Below are 17,667 nucleotides of genomic sequence, written 5' to 3'. Positions count from 1 at the left end.
GGTCTCAAGAGAACTCTTTCCTATTTACATGGAGGATGTTGCAAAAGTTGTTTTTGTTTTTAAACATTGTCCTATGTTGCTACATTTACCTTTTCCAAAGCACTGGCTTGCACTTTCAAGCATCACCTGGAAGCCTTACTCTGTCTTACCATCCCCACACACCAAAGCCTTGAAATCCTCGTGACCATTCTGTGGTACCTTGATAAACAGTTACCATGCCTTCAAAGAAAGAACGATGCTTTTTCTTTCTCTCTCTTTTTTCCCTTTCTTGCTTCTACACCTTCATTCAGGTCCCGTGAATTCTCAACTTTGGCCAGGCAGGAAAGTTTCCTCTGGCAAACAGATCTTATCCCTGTCATTAACTACAGAGCACTGTGTTCCTGGAGGCCCGCAGATGATTTGTGATCTCTGAGGTCTTTCAGTGAGCCTGCGCTGATGCTTGCCATCAGGTACACCCGATGTTCTCATGTAGGGTCTTCTGGTCGGAAAAGCCTGGCAAAGTGCCTGTGATTTCCCATGGGAATTGGGAGAACCTGTAACAAACACCCATCACCTAATGTTGGGTTAGATGCTCCCGGTGTAGAATAGATGCCCCAGCCGTTTTTGTTTGCATGTTTAGCTCTTGGCAGAAGGTGCTGAAAGGTGCTGCCGGACCGAGTTGTACCTGCTCCTGAAGGTATCTCTTCCTACAGAGCTGAGAATTGGAAACATCTGGCAGGACCGGCAGCTACTGGGAGCTGCATTCACAAGAAGAGCCGCTCTGGTGGCTCTCAGAGTGCTGGCAAGGGGAGGGAGTTAGCCACGTCTGGGTACCTGGACGCTGCCTCTTTGACAGTCTGTGGGCTACTCAGGCTTGAAGGCTTATTAATTCCCTTTCTTTGGAACAGCGACGTACAGCTAATCCGTCACTGCACGTTTTAACTAACACTTGTGTGTTAATGCAGTGTTTTTGTGGGAATATGTACTCTGATGGAGAGCAGCAGTGTTCAAATAGGTGCATTTTGTTTTCTTGTCCAGTTGAGGCTTGTATTTTATGAATATAAAATACTTGCGAAGATGCTATTGGCTCATCACAGCCATGAGAAACTAGGACACACGGTGTTCGGATGAGTCCCCGTCCCTTTGAAACACAAGTGGTGTAGATCCTTTTAAACTTTAGCTGGTGCCCTGGGTCAAACTTGGGTATGGAGAAAAGCTTTAAATCTATCAAAGTCATACTGTGAGAAACTAAGAGACAGGATGATGACTTTGAAAACTCTGATGGGTTGATACTGTGCTGAGATTTATTGATCCACCCCACAGTAGTATGTGAGCTTCTTTCTGACAAGGGGGTTATTGATGGTCTGTTCTGATCACCAGTGACTTGAAGGTGGGTGATTGGTTCTCCCCTGTCTTTTGTATTAGCTCAGAGGGCTAGCCTGCAGATTTACGTTAACACTCCTTCATTAAGATCTTGAATTAGTTACTTTTCATGTTATTCTGAAGCGTGGTAAATTTTGAAAGCTTCACGTGTGAAAAAAGTTTAGAAACATTTGTGTTGTGTAAGTTGGGTGCTTCGGTAAATAATCAAAACTGTTTTCCTTCCACAGCTATTTGGACATTGGAGAAACAAAGAAAAAACCTGCTGAAGTCACTAATGAGGTAGGGTGGCTGAAATATTTAAGTAAATCTGCAGTTAATATTAGTGCCATGCCTGCATTCATGCCTGATTCTTTATATGTATTTATTATGTTTAATAATACAATGATCTACCATTCTGAACATACTATTTCAGTGATAATTACTTTGATCACTCTGAGCATGATGCACCAATTGTCTTCTGCTCAGCTTTCTGAATTGCCGCATCCAGTTAAAAACTTTCAGTAAAGAAAATCTTCAGTTGTCTTAATTGGATCTGGTCATAAACCTAAGGGAGATTTTTCAATGCAGAAAAAGGTGGTGGCAAGGAGAATCTTGGGAGCTTTGGACCAGCAAATTTTCTTCAAAATCTGGTATTTTCTCTGGAGAAGGGACATTTTTGTTTGAAAAAAGTTGAAATGCTTTTCCCAGTCACTGCTGGTGTCAGCTGTAAACTTCTAACTAGTTTGAGCCCATAATTCTCTAAACCCACCTGTTTCTCATAAACAGTGCTACACTACAGCCTGAAGAAATAATTTCAGGCTTCGAAATCCACTGTATGTGGATTTTTGTGAGACGTGTGACTGCATTATTTTTACTGTTCTATTATGTATGGAGATAGCAATGATTCCCAGCAACCATTTGAATTACAGCTTCTGCCTGACAGGAAGCATCATCTCACCTGTTTCTCAATGTCTTTTGCCTTGTGCTCTCGTAACGTGTTTCCAGCGTTTTAATGGTTTGTGTAGCAGGTGCCTTCAGACAGCAGGACACCTTGTACTAGAAGAGCCTCTCAATTGAGGCCTTAGTGCCCTAATGACATGTACTGTGATATTTATTCAGAGGCTATTAAATACGACACCTGCCTTTTATAATTGCTCATAACTTTGTAACCCATACTTTTTTCTTTCAAATGGGCACAATTGACAGGAAGATCAAATGCAAGTCGGAGATTTGATATACTACAAATGCCATATAAATTTACTCCAAGTTGGACTTTTTCCCAGGTCGTTTATTTATGCAACTGACCAAAACATTGCAGAGAGAGTTTTGTTGTTTTTGTGTAACCATTCATGTCTCCCTGTTGTTTGGGTCTTTTTTACAAAGGAAGGGGAATGATTTTTTAAAATATGAAAAGTTAATTAAACACTGATGAGGCAGCAGGGTTATACTCTGTGGCTGACATGTATATAGAACTGAGCTCCACACTTCCACATATGCATTATCTAAGCTTTCCCATTATTCATAAATTCCATTTTTGACCTCCAGCAATTTCTTATTCCCGTCCCAAGTCTCCTCTGATCAAGTTTTGTGACACTTGATGACACTAGTTACTTGCAGGCTGCACAGGCAGAGAATCAAGTAATTCATCTCGCTCTTCATTGTGTTCTAAGTAAGAGATTATAATTTGAGGTGGAGGGAAGGTAAAATGTTTGTACAGTAGCAGTGTTGCACTTACCTGAACCTTCAACACATAAAATATAGTTCTGAACCAAAAAACCTACCTTTGGGTGTATGACCAGCCTTTACCATTTTTTCTGAGTACCTGAATTTGTGGATAGCACCATATTTTATGCTAAAACAGTATCTGAGTGAACAAGAAAATTATTCTTACATGTCCAGGACAAGAAAGAGAACTTGAGGAAGTTGCTTCTAATTATCTCTGAAAAAGCGGTGGTTTGCGTTCACAGCTCTGTGTGGCTCCCGTTAATGGTGTGCAGTGTGACTAATTCCATGTGCCCTTTGCTAAGGCAGTTATCTTCATGGAAGACTCTGAACCAAATCCCCTGATACTTGCCAGTTATCAGGACAACCGGAGGCTTGCTACTTTAAGGGTAGTTTTAAGGCTTATTATTTTGCTGCAAATCCTTAGAAGATTCCCGATATAATAGGAATTCTGTGCAGTTGGAGAAGTAGTCGTTGTGGGTTTTTTACTTACAGTTGTATGTTTGGTGAGAGAGGCTTCTGTTCTTTCTTTTTGAATCAGTACTCATTGTATATTATCTTAACACTGTCAGGCATCACTCAGCTTTGAAGTAAACCAGTATAAACCGTTCATTATCTCAGCTTGCTTTCTTCCTATTTGACTTATGTTTGCAATCTCCACAGTCTCTGTGAAGAGTTGAACTCCTCACTTTGAGTTTAACTTTATGTGATTGATTTATCTGGGGAGAGGAGTCATAAAAATGAGATGAAACCTTGTAATAGTCTACAGATTTGTATCTGGGTTTATGAATAACATAATTGTTTTTATGCCTTAATCATTTAGCCCTAGGAATTAACTTTTAGGGGGCTAGTAACATGAGTTTTAATGCCTGAATATGCTTATGTTAAAGTGATATGCGGAAGCAAGTTCTGGTTTTACTTTTTTTCAGGCATTTACTTAGAAATCAGAAACCTAGATGTCTTTTAGGACCAGGAGGGGCAGCAGTACTCTCTTTGATTCTGCTTGATTTACATCGGCAAACAAAAAAATAATGTTTTTCCATGGAACCTTGTAGCAGTCATTGATGCTAGCCCACAAAGGTATTCTGCTTTCGTAAGGCATTACTTTAGATGGAATTTCAGAAATAAAATCCTCCCTGTTTGTTTCATTAGAAGAAGAAGAAAAAAAATCGGTGTACGTGTGAATGACAACATAGCCAAAGGAAGAAATTTATGGCTCAGTCCTGCAAAGCACACTAAGGTGTAATTTGTGAATTGTCTCAATGAATTCAGTAGGAAGGTTACCATGGAGTTATGCATGTACAGAGAAATTTGTGGGTCAGGTCTGAGTTTCTAGTGTTCTGGTGGGCTGGGGTGGAGGCAGGAGGAAAGAAAATGAATAAAATTATTTGGTTGATCATTTGGCTCGCTGCAGCTTTGCGGACTCCTTGCAGATCAAGGACCAGTGTGCTAGGTGTTGAACAAAAAGCTCACCGATGGCCTTGTAGGCAACTCCAGGCTAACATTCGGGTGTGTTTTCAGACTGATCTTTGTCAGGGCAATTCCTGCTCTCCCTGTGCTGGTGCTGAAGCTTTGACCTGCTCTCCTTCATTAGCTTCACCTCTTTTTTTCTTTCCTTCCCTTGGTTCCCTTCTTCCTTCCCTTCCTTTCCTTCTTCTCCTCCCCCAAACTCCCTGATGTTTTTAGAACGCACAAGAATGTCAGTGCTGTGGACACTAGCCCATTCTCATGACCTCGGCAGTGCTGCTGTTAGCCGGAGCTCGGAGACAGCAAAGCCTGTCCTTCAGCGTGCTGCTGGGGATTGCCTCCTGCCTTTCTCACCAGGCAGCTGGCCTTGCTCTGACCTGGCCTGGAGGGTGAGCACGCACAGCAAGAAATGGCCTCGTGCCACAGTGCTCCTGCATGCTGGTGGGGCGCCTAGCACTGGTGCAGGAGTTTTTGGTGAGGGATTTTGTCGATCCTTTCGTTGGAAGGAGATGGCCATGGAGTTATTAGAGCTGGCTTGTCCTAGACCAAGTTTTGGAAGCACATTGGTGCTGGCCTGATGGTGATGATAGTTTTTCTGTACCTGCCTAGTGCCATATATCAAGGATCTGAAAGCTTTAAAAAGGTGGCACAGAAACAGCATTTGAGAAATTCATGTTCAGTGATTAAGGATGATATCATCATGCTTAGGTACAGGGGTGTCAGTTCTGGTTGTATAAAGATCATTTAACTTGGAATTTCCTATTTGGTGCATGTTTCTCAGTGCAGGTTTTTCTCCAGTAAAACAGTTACAGATATCTATTTCCAATTCTGGTTAATGAGGAGGGAGACAAAAGGAAGAAAACTTCATGCAGCAGCTGTACATTGTGTATTTGTTTGCAGCTGTAGGTTTTCTTTTGTGTTGGTTAAACTGCCAAATGTTTGACATCTGTTTTTGTGGTGTAAATTTACGGTATAAATGAGAAGTATAAAGCATTAATTTCTTACTAAAATCTCTTCATGCTTTTCTCATGGAATGACAAGTCAGAATAAATAGTCCAGCAGAAATAGGATTATCTTCTTTAGTGAAATCTGTGAATCTGATTTTGTAAGGAAGATGTTCCGGGAGGGGGAGGGGGGGGTGTGTGTGTGTGTGTGTGTGGAGGGAGCAAAATAAATAAATAAAAAAATAAGGAAAGTTCTCCATCTTGTGGATTCTGAGAATGAAATCTAATGAAATCCTTCTGCCTCTGTTCTTGTAAGGTGTTGAGATTTACCATTTGGTATCAGGTTCTGTTCCTGACAAGAGGAGTATTATGTCCCTCTGTTATGCCCTGGTTCAGTTTTAGCCAGAGCTTCTCAAATAGCATGGTCTTGTTGGCCTGTAAGATGCAGCTTGCCTTGCCTGACACATTTGGAGCTAGCGAGGGCTTACAGCTAGTCAGCACCTGTGTTTTCTGTGTGTCCTTTACAGCTGACAACAGGAGCTCTGGGGAAGGTTTGGTCGAGGAGGTCTTGATGTAGATGTGTTGTTACAACACAGCAGTGAACCAGCTACATAATGTTGTATAATTCGTTAAGCACTATTTGTCTATTTAAATGTGAGAAGTGGAACATGTGACCACATGGGATTGTCTGTAAGATGGGCCAGTGTTGGGATAGTTTAGGAGGAAACATTTTTTTATCTCCAAACAGATAGATTTATCGATGAGGGTCTGTACCACCAAACACCTTATTGTAATATCAGTAGCTGATTTCACCATAGCCTGTCTTTGGTGAAAGATGGATGAGATGGAAAGGGGGTATTAGATGTACCCCATCAGGAGTGTCAGCATCCAGAAGCAGATAAGCAGAGCAATTCAAGAAAGCATGTGTTCCTACTTTTTTTCAAGTGTAGCAACTGCATATGGCAGTTTATTTGTGAGGTCTTTTCTTTTAAAAATAAGCATTGTTTTAAAAATAGTTGAAGTATGACAGTAATAATAATGCTCTTAAAATCTTGCAGAATAACTAGTCTTGGTCTGTGAGACCCAACCATCAATAGGAGCTGGGCCTTTTAAAAAATATTATTTAAAAAGCCCTTAGTCATTCTACTACTGGTACAAATCAGGTTTCAAGGTGGTCTTCAATTAAGTAGTCTCATTATCTGTTAATATTTCTGACACCAGTTACAGACTTCTTTAATCCAGTGTCTAGTTTCTTAAAATCTAGCTGTTTACCAGTGTAAGGCCTCCGAACTACTGAAATTATAGGGCCAAATGCTCAGCTGTTGGAAAGCAGCTATTTTTTTTTCACCAATCTGCCCCAGATATGGAGTTGAATTTATAGCCCTGTTCTTCTGGGTGAAGTATTGTCCATAGACCAATGTCAGTATAGGATGATGAATGAGGGAGGGCCAGACTGATACCTTATTGCAGGACGATATAATTTATGCTACAAGTGCATGAAAATGATACTGAGCATTTATTAAAGGTTTCCAAGCAGCAGGAGTTCAGTGGTGTCAGTTCATGTGATGTCTGTAGTTCAGTGACCATTGATTTCAGCAGACTTTGAGCCGTGCCCAGGGCCAGCAAGGAGACGGGATGCTGCTGGTTATGCAGAATTACCAGTGGTAGTTGTGGTACTTAAACAGTCCCTGGATATCAAGGATAGTTATATGCCTTGATACCATGTTTGCTTTTGGAAGTCTTCCTCAGACTGTCGTACTTGTGCATGTGATGAAGGGAATAGTTCAAGAGAAAACTGATAACTGCAGAGAAAAGGAAGGAGTTTGTAATGAGAAAGGCCTGCAAGGTCCTTTTCACTTCAGACCATCAGTCTGCAATTTGTTTATTTTCGCATTAACATCCAATTTCAGTTCCCTGGTTTCTGAGATAATCATGATGCAGTAAGATTTGAGCACTTCACAAGTTATCCCCCCCCCGCATGCTGCTAGAGCTGGTGGGATTTTAAAGCCACATCTCTGTCTCTTCTCATTTCATCTGCTGTTACGTGTATCGGGCACTTCCTTGCCCGCTTCTACTTTGCTCTCCTTAGCAATAGCAGCAGCGCAGCAGTTTAGGAAGAGCCCCTTAGTACTCATGATGCTGTAATGCCGGGTCGGTGCCTCACAGCTGATTTTCACAGTGCCGCAAATTCACTGGACAAGGAGTGTCCCTGATGGTCGGGAGGGTGAGCCGCAGGTCATGAAGAGGGAGAAGGAAAAGATCAAATCAGAGCGAGAGGCAGTGAGCAGCAGTGGCGAAGAGAGAGAGACTGCCTGTGTGAGCAGATCTGTATGAGACTCAAGCATTTTCCTGACATGGCAAAACTCTTTCCCTTCTGTTTCGCTGTCTATCCCAGCAGATAAGTGATGACACGCCTCATGTACTGTACCATTGTGGTAGTTGTTCTGCGCAGAAGGCTGGAGCAAGTTTCGTAGGAAAAGTCTGATTTTTCACTTCCCATTTGATGGCCTCTGCAACAAGCTAATCCCTTAGATTTGCCACATTCCATTTTAGCTTAGATTTTTTGGGGAGGGAGCAGAGGTAGAGAGTAAGTTCTGCCTTCTCCCTCCTTCAGCCAGGGACAGCAGTAAGGTGCTTGTCCCAGAAGCATGGGAAAATTGCATGTCAGTCTCAGCCGATGGAAGCTAGGCTCTTGGCTCTTTCAATCCTCTGGCAGAGCCCTCGTGCTGTAATAATATGTCTTTTTACATATTTTTTTTTTTACATAACTTTTTACAGTTATCTTACTGGTAGGGAAAGTAGTAAAAAGCTTTCATGCTGAGTCAAGCTGATGCTTTGATAGAAGCTATTCCTTAGGTATGTTTCCATCCATCACTTCTTTTGGCAACTGTTTCTTGTTTTGCAAGAGAGATCCCTTTTGTACGGAAGGTGATCTGCAAGTACAAATACATTTTAAATGATGTGCTTTAGGAATCTAACAATTAATCTCTTGAGGAAATATGGACCAACAGTGTTGCCATTTGTTTATTATAAGCTTAATTGTTTACAATAGGTACTGAACGTTATTGTCTAATTATTATGTGTAAAGTATGGACATTTCTATTTATCTAGGTACTATCTCTGATCTAGGTGGTCCCTTCCTGTGCACTCAAAAAGATGAATTTTACTTGTTATTCAGGCTGGGTAAGATGCTGAAGAATTAACTGAGCTTTTTGTATTTGCAAATCCTATAGGCAATTAATTTTTTTTTTTTTTTAAATTCTGTGTTCCACAAAAATCCGTTCAGCTGAAACTTCCTTTCTTATTTGACTTCTTATGACCAGCAGTTTTTTGAACACACTGAAGTAAATGGACTTTGCAATGTGTTAATTGTAAAAGCAAAGAAATGCAGACATCTAAGAAAAGCAGATGTATTTTGATATTGAAGAACCGGTCTCTTGCAACCAAAAGAAAAAAGGAAGCTTGTAGTGTTTGTATGAAACAGCATCTATTATCAAAAGTTCATAGTAGGCTTGCATTAAACTGCTATACTGACCATATAGATAGATTTGCCCTTGGTTGACAGCAGACAGGCTTTCTTAGGTAGTAAAAACATTGAGGTTTTCTGTCTGCACTTTGCTCTTTCTCCTGGGCTTCTAGGCCAAGGTGATGCTGTGGCAAACTCTGACACAAGTATTTTTTGTGCTGCTGAAGATCATTGGCATTTGTGTTCCTCTTGGATTTTTTTACTGACTTTTATTCTAGAAAAGCGTTTATAAAGTTATTTAAGAAAACTCTACTTACTCTACATGAAGCATGTCAAGTATTAACTCTCTACTGTAAAGAGATAAGGATGATGTAGAGTTATCTCCTTAGGTTCATCACTGTTTTCTATGATGTTTTAGCAATAAAAATATCCTTGTCCACAGTTTTATAACATTTGCCTACTTGTGGGGTGTTTATAACATTATTACCCATCTACTGGGAGCTGCTGTGGGGCGCTAAGTATGAAAACAGATGTTGTAAGAGCTGGTTGGTTGTAGGCCAAGTGTGTGGCTGGTTGGGGAAGGGTCACTTCACCCAATTCCTTGAGCGGTGGGTTCATTCCGGAGCGCTGAGTGGCTGTGTATGGCTTGTGGGCTCTCAGATTCAGCGCTGCGTGTCAGGGGCCCCGGTGTGAGGGATGCACTAGGGCTCTGCCTGCCACCTTTCCAGCTCCAGGTTCTTCCCGTGTTCAGCCCGGGTACCCTTCTGCATTTCAGTTGCCTCACATGTAGTAGGTGTGTCCCGGTCATTTTTTCCAGTGATTCATCACTTTTTTTCACTGTTTTGCACAAACATACTTTATTGTTCCATAAATGTTTCAATTGCAGCTTCTTCTTTTATCAGGTGGTTGAGGTGTGATCATATTTGGAGGAGTATTTGTAGGATGGAATAATCAATATTTTTACTAATGATTCTTCAAGGATTAGTAAAGATTCCTCAAGGCTTTCATATATGTATGACCTGAGTATTTGTATCTACATGCAACACCAGAGCATCTCTCTCCAGTGAAAACACTTGATAATTACACGGATTTGAATGAGTGTTTGAACATTTTGAAACTTTTACATTTCTTTTTCCAATCCAGTGCTTGTCCGTCCTCACACTAGTCACACACTGGCTGACACAGACATGTGCTAGGGCATGGAGTAGAGTGCGTTTGCTTGCTGAGGAGCTTCACAGAGTCCCTGTTCCTGTGATGAAGCGTGACTGCAGAAGGAAACGGTGACTGGCAGAATGTGCCTTCTGCTGGTGGTCTCCAGCTGCAGAGCATCAGTTCCCACTCCTGTGGCGAGGCCTCATGGGCCAGACGTAGTTAACTGGCAGATCACGACCACGGTGGGCGCTTGGCCGCTGCACTCCTGGGGAGATTCTGGGCCAGGAAAGGTTCTCTGGTTGGCCTGTGCTGACAGAAGAGGCAGGCACCATGACAGGAGGACATGAGGTAGAAAATACAATGTTTGAGACTTGGCAGATCTGAACTGACCATTAGAATTTTCCAAAAACGCATCTGAGATGTTGCTATAAAAGTTTTTTGAGGAGCTGTCATGTCTCTGTTTTCCTCTGTTCCTCCATATTTTAAAGTTAAATTATTTTAGTGTAATTTATGGCAGTTGTTTCTTCTGCATCCTTTAAATGCATCTTTGTGGCTAGACAGTGGAGACACGGCTCATATGTCAGCAGTGATATGGTTGGATTAATTTGTCAAAATTGAATTTTGGAAGTTTATAATGTTGTCTTGAATTCACAGATTATTCTGGAATATTTATACTGGATATACCTTGTCCCTAACATAGTTGTGTATTTTTCCAAGTACATTTTCATGAAAGATCCCACTATTTGTAATAATTGTTTATTTCAAACCTAACATCATATCTGACAAATAATGTACATGTCTAATCATAAGAAAAAACTTGTCATTTATCAGTGAGTGGACTCTTGATTCACTTTTTAACTGTCAATGAGAAATGGTTCACTGATATTTTCTCTGTTCAGGAGATAGTTTTGTGAGGGTAAGAGAGGGCCTGAATAGACATGAGAAATGATCCCAGCATGTGCAAATTGCAGCTATTTGATGTCAAAACAACCTATCTCCACAAGATATTATTTCCTAATTCTTTCCTAAGAATTAGAAACGAAACAAACATGATTTGTGCTACTCAAAATTACTATACCAAAATATTTTAATGACTGGAAATGAATTATGTACAAAGGTCCACTTCATATTCCTGTGCTAATATGCAAAACCAAACCCTCTTGCTACTCCATATGTGACCAGTTTGATTTCTTCTACTGCTGATGTCACAGACTAAGGAATTTCCCATTTCCTGATGCTGAATTAATTAGGAATTCTGCTGTAGGTGTAGTATAGGGAATAAGACTATTAAAATGCAAAGATTAAAAAAATGTGATACACATCTTTAACCTCCTGAGCAACATCTTTACCAGTTAAATTTTTTATGTCATTGTTTGGTATTTAGTATCCTGGTAACATAATTAGCACAACAAGGCATACAAAACAGGTACTCTTCCTGAGTGTTTATAATCTAATAGCAAGAATCAGAGAAGAGCTCACCAATCATCCAGTTAAAACATAAGCTGTGTCCTTTTTCCTAACTGGCCTATGAATTCATAAAATTTCTCTTTATATAGTTCTGTATACCTGAATTGTGCAATTTTGAGTATTTTAATTAACAGCTGGCTTACAGATGGATTTACTGGATTTTGGAGCAACAGAAGGACTTGTAGAGGCTTTGATTTGTGCCACTGGAGAATTTGATGGTCTGTGCTGAGTTTGATATGAAACTTGAAAGTCTGTCTCATCCTTGATTAATGTCTGCCTTGTTCTGTAGGGTAACTGATCTTTCTGGTCTGTGAGGAGTCTGGGAGGAAGGGGAGAGATGCCAGTACTGAAGCTTTTAATAAGTCATGTTAGTTTCATTAAAAACTTGTTGCTGCATACTACACTGACTTACTGGAAACAATAACAACTTTTACCTTTGATTAAAAATGATGAAAACAAATTATTCTGGGGGTGTTGCTTTTTCCTCTTCAGCTGTCACTGTTCATAGGTTCAGGCTCTTCTGATGAGCCATGAAGGCCAGAGACTTCCTTTTGGTTTAAATGAATCTAAGTAATTTGGGGAAAATACACAAAGAGGCAAAAATGGTCAGAATTGGCATCTGGCAGATCACAGCATCATGGCAGAAATGAGCATCAGAATCTATTTTGCTTGAATAAAATCTGCATTATTGATGCCATCATTGTGTGTGTTGGAAGGGGTGCAGGGTATAGCATCATGCAGCTTGGAGAAGAGGTAGGAGCTATTCGTGGGATTCTGAAGCAGCACAGGTGTGTTCTCTTTTAGAGCACTGCACAGGCTAAGTGCCTGGGCAGGTAGAGCCATGCCATTGTCTGATTTATCCCAGCTGAAGATCTGACCCCTAGTCCAATACCCCAAATCTATGACAGATCCTGAGTGAAACATTTTTCTTTCTAGGGCTTAGCTAGATGGGGTGAGACTTACTCCCAGATGCAGAGCAGATATGAACTCCATTTCACATACCATGGCTAAAAAGAAAGGCGATTTACCCTGGAGGTAAACAGAGTGGCTTTAAACTCTTTGGGAATTTTGTAGGAGCTTTGCGGTCTAGAAGGCTCCCTTAATCACGACATGACCATTTGTTCTGGCATAGTCCATTTCTGGCTCATCTATGATTTGTGTGGGCCGAGAAGTTTGTGTACTGCCGTGGTGTTGTGACTGATTTAGGTAAGCTTGGAAATATGCTCAGTTAATAGAAGTTTGAGTGGTGATTTGTATCCGCACCAGTAGAGAGGCTAGCAGTCTCTTGCTCAAGGCTGTTTTGTATTATCCAGTATGCCATCTAGCAATGCAGTGTAGCCAAGGAAATGTAGATTATCCAGATTAATTACTGCATAGGATAACTGAAATGGTTTTGTACTGACCAAACACCTCAGTGAGTTTGGCTTTGCATCCTTCATCAAAGTGTATAAAAATGTCCATTTAAAAAAAGTCATGTTTCTGTGAAATATGTAAGATAACATGTTTCCTACGCTCTAATAGCTTTAGAAAATTTATCATTCTAATTTGCCTTTGATCACCAAACCTTGAACATTCCGTGCTTTCACATCCCAGGGTGGTGATGGTGTGTATAAATGGGGTTTTGGTTCTTTTGACCCCAGTTCTACCCTAGAGGAATGTAAATATTTGTTCTTAATTTTCCTGGGCACATTGATTAACGAACAGGCCATTGTAACAAACTGGCAAAGCCATGGCTCATTGCATGAGCTGATAAATTTGGAATGTGACATTGTGTTGAAATACTTAAAACTTCAACAGGTTAGTTATAAAGTGACGTCAGTAACGAGTGAGATGATCATAGCACCCAAGGCCATATTAATACAGCAGTAAGAAAGGCCAGCTCTTAAATGTGTATAAATCAAACCAGCACAGAGCATCTGGTTCGAGGAGGTTACGGTTTTTGACTGTTGTTTTGCTGCCATCCAATATGGCTTTATAAATACATGTAAACCTCTAAATCTTGCAGTTGTTCAGTTGCCCACTTTGATGGGGGACACTTCTGGTAAGAGAGGGAAATAAATCAGATAGCCATACCATTTCTTAGCTATGGATAACTAGCCTTTGTCTTCATGGCAGCCTGTGAAAGTGCTGCCAGACCTCTGTATTTAGCATGTCTCTATTTAATAGACACTGGAGGGAAAAGAAAAGCCAAGAATATCACATTTCCATTTGAAACTGTTTTGAAGTGCATAAAAGTCACCTTTTTAGAAATGAAATACCAGCATGGTGTGTTCAGAGGATAATTAAAATACTCTTTAATGAACTGTAAGTTTTTCTGGTATACAAGGATTGATTCTCTGAGGTGTCACACGCCTCTTGCAAGTCCCAAGCAGCTAATAGGAGGTTGGGTAGTTTGCTGGGCCTGTCCCACTTTCCAGTCTATGTTTGAGTAATAAGTATGAAAAGTATAATGTAGCATTCATAGAAGCAAAAACTTTATGCATGAGGATCAGCTAATAGGTTCATACCCACCAAAACAAATACATATCATTTTGCTGCATCTTCATTTTAGGAATTATGTTTTTTACCTTTTACTGGTTAACACATTTCTGAATAAAGAAGTGAAAACCATTCTTTTTTATCTGTGTATTTCAAACCAGTGTGTGGGTTGTTCAGAGTCCTTACATGAATAGCCATTCTCAGTGATGGCTTCCCTGTAATTGCCATATCTGTAATGTTCTCTTCCCAATGTTACACCTTCTTGAGTTAGAAGCATTGCATGAGCAAGCCCATCTGTAGTGTTCTAAAAAGGAGTAAAATGTTTTTAGTTGATCGTCAGTCTTTCATGTGGTCACCTGAACATAAACATTGTATGAAAATAATATTAAATTGTTGTATATAGGTATGCATACACGCACATGTATATACATGTGGATATGCATACACTAATTCAAAATTGTTTTCTTACAAAAACTGTTTTTCATATATGTACATATATTCACATTGTACATTTTCATACATGTTTTTTCATATATGTTCATATATGTATATATGTACAAACCCATACGTTTTTTATAGGTAAATATGATAGTATACCGGGGTCATAGTTTGGCTGCTGATCATTTTCTTGTTTGTTTTTTATTTTGCTAACAGTCAACAGTGGAAGATGTAAGTACTTAAAGTAGATTGTGCAATGTGGTTTATGTGTTTGCCAAGTGTTTGTCTGTGTTTGTTAAATTTTGTGAACATTTAGCATATTTTTAAGTATAAGGGAAAGATGCATAAAATGCTGTTATAAAGCAGCTGTGAGGCTGTGGGGTTTTTTACCTTGTTTCAGTTTGATTCTGATCTGCATCTTGGTTTTGTATTTTCAAAGGGGTGTTAGGAGGTACTCAGTTGCAGCTAACATTTATCAACTCAAATTCAACCACAGTGAATTATGACTGAAGATGAAAGCTGGGCCCTGAGAGGCTCTGTAGAATGTATTCTGAAATGTGTTTACAAAGATCCCCAACACTTCAGAGCTGATCTCCTCTCCCAGACCCTAGGCTGTATTAATTTTAGCTGCTTTTATTTTCCTAGACTCTACAAGGTGCTTTGCAAAGTTATTTCACAGGTGGTAACTCCTCTCTGAAGCAAGAAAGATCCACGCTAATGTTGGTGTAAGAGGCACTGTGGGAAATAACAGATTCTTTGTAGAACAGAAAGATAGAAGTGGTGGTTTTGAGGGTATATGATCCCATTGTGTATTTCCAACTGTGTTTAGCTCTTGTTGCTTTGCAAATTATTATCTGATTGATTGCGTTCAGCTTACTTAAAGTTCCCTATAAGTTTCAGCTGATAGAATGCTTTCTCCTTCCTTGCCTAAATACTTTGTGTTGCTGCTGCCTGTTGTGTAATACTTCAGATGAGTATCTCATCACAAAATATGAAATGTTGGCAACATTTGTCAGTAGGATATGGAAGCAGCCCTTGCAAAGGTCCTTTTAAACAAACTGAAAATGTATGAAATTTAAAGATAAAATCATAATGGGGCCAGACCATTGATTAATGTAAATCTGCTACAACTGCTGACGTAAATGGGGAAGTGCTGATTTACATCAGCTAAGAATGTAGCTGGTGAAATGAAAAGAAAATAAATGGTTTAGGGGGCTAGTGATGCTGGTCTCTTAATGGCAGCACTAACTTTCACCCAAGGCCACATCATTGTTAATGGGTAACTCTGCAGTGCCAGAGGGGTCAGGCTGTTCCAGGCACTGCAACACTGTCCTACCTCCTACAAAGAAAATAGGAGCAGAACTATCTATTCTTTAATTAAACCCTGAATCAGGTCTTCTGCTGGGGTGGTTTGGCATAACTCCATATCCTTCAGATGAACTAGACTGATTTACAGTGGCTGAGCACTTGGTCTTTTATTGATGTATACTTCTGTGTATTGAAATGACGTGGCTTGCTTTTCATAACCATAAGTAGTTTAACATTGGCCAGACAGAAGTTGTTCTAAACTCTATAAGTTAGTAACTTGAACACTGTGCCAAAAAAAACAGTGACCAGGACAGTTGGGTTAATTAGAAGAATGGTGTATAGGGTGACGTGGTTTGGGTTTTTGTTTTCATTTCTGGTTTTTGTTGTTGGATTTTGTTTGTTTGTTTTAAATCACAGTGCAGTGTAGATCTAGCCATAATTGTTTTTAAAAAGGTGGCTTCAGAGCAGGCTAGGGTTGCTTGTGCTGATTTTGTCTGCTGTTTTACTTGGAGAGCTTGATATACTATGTTTTAGTCAGGGCATACATTGGGCACCTGTAAGAGTTCTCTCTTGTGCATTGTGGAATACTGTATTATACTGTATTGTAGTTCCTCACATGTCTGCATGGTTGCCAGCTTCAGAATTAAAGGTGGTGTACACAGCTTATTTGCAGCACCCCTGTGCAGGCACTTCCCTCTGTTTGTCTTTTCTTATAATTTATATATTTAAATTTTCTTATAATTTATATATTTATTTTGTTCTTCCCTTGCTCTGATTTGCAGTGTCAGAGTGTTCCTGGATCCTGGGTGAATACAAAGAGTTTATCTTTCTTCTGGCCCCTGAAGCAGATCAGGTGTAAAATGTGTGTTTAGGAGGCAAGCAGTTCCCCAGACATTAGTTATCCCTCCTCTTCCAGACAGACAGCGATAGCCGAAGCATCTGCCTAAGAGCATGTGCGCCCCAAGAAAAGATGCTGTGCACTTGCCCCCGCTGTTCGTGGTGGATGTGGCCAAAGACTCTTTAGAGAGTTCTGTGCCACAGTGGTCCAGCACCTGCTTCATTTAACCTTGGGCTGTTCTGTTCGAAGCTCCCAGAGATGGAGGTCTTGTCTATGCACTGTGCTGAATACTTGTGGGTGTTTTAGCAGTGCCATAGTCATCTTTGTGTCTCCATGCAATGATTGTTTTGTGGTGTTACATAATATTGCAAATGCAATATTGCACTAAAGTATTCTTTACACGTACATATAGGATGTACGTTTGATTTATACACACTTTGAAAAACAACACAAGACTGTATTTTGTTCTGGTTCAGGCCGTGTTTAGATAGAAAAGACAAATATTAAGTCTCTGCCCAAGCTGTTTGCTTGTTTAAGGACAGGGCTGACTTGCTAGGCCACAGAAGGCTGCCAGAAATATTAATGACTCATAGAGAAAGTAACCAAAAGACAAACTTGCAAACTGATGCCACAATATCTATTACTGGCAGAAATACAATCCTTCAAATAATAAATGAGCTCTTAACATCTGTTAGGTTGCTTGTTTTCTCAGGGGCCCAGTGATTGGGCTGCATGCAGTAACACAATGGCCTTCTGAGGAGCCTACATCACAATTACTGGCTCAATCAGCAGCTTGCAGGAACAACTAAAGAATTGGGCACACCTGGGACTATCCTAAAGGGCTCCTTTATGCTTAGTGAATGCTTTCTAACTAGTTCCATGTCGTGGTTTAACCCCAGCCAGCAACTAAGCAACATGCAGCTACTCGCTCACTCATCCCCCACCCCTGGTGGGATGGGGAGAACAGGAGAAAAGAAGTAAGGCTCATGGGTTGAGATAAGAACAGTTTAATCATTGAAATGAAAGAAAATAGTAATAATAGTAAT

General features: G+C 40.2%; 1 protein-coding gene across 2 annotated transcripts in view; it reads left to right on the top strand.

Moving 5' to 3' along the window:
• DCDC2 (doublecortin domain containing 2) overlaps nt 1-17,667 on the top strand; it is a 67,081-nt gene that overhangs the window by 3,525 nt on the left and 45,889 nt on the right. The window contains exons 1-2 of one of the 2 annotated variants that reach the window (XM_032998827.2): nt 368-449; nt 1,590-1,641. In XM_032998827.2, coding sequence (XP_032854718.1) covers nt 436-449; nt 1,590-1,641 — 66 coding nt within the window. In that variant the 5' untranslated portion in view covers nt 368-435. Of the gene's footprint in view, nt 1-367; nt 450-1,589; nt 1,642-17,667 lie in introns of those variants that run through there. The other variant, XM_032998824.1, reaches the window with a different exon arrangement.

Source organism: Tyto alba, unplaced genomic scaffold (assembly GCF_018691265.1).
Source record: "Tyto alba isolate M040663 unplaced genomic scaffold, T.alba_DEE_v4.0 Super-Scaffold_48, whole genome shotgun sequence".
In the NCBI taxonomy this organism is placed as follows: Eukaryota; Metazoa; Chordata; class Aves; order Strigiformes; family Tytonidae; genus Tyto; species Tyto alba.
The sequence above is the reverse complement of the archived record's forward strand: the minus strand, read 5'-3'. Positions and strand labels throughout refer to the sequence as shown.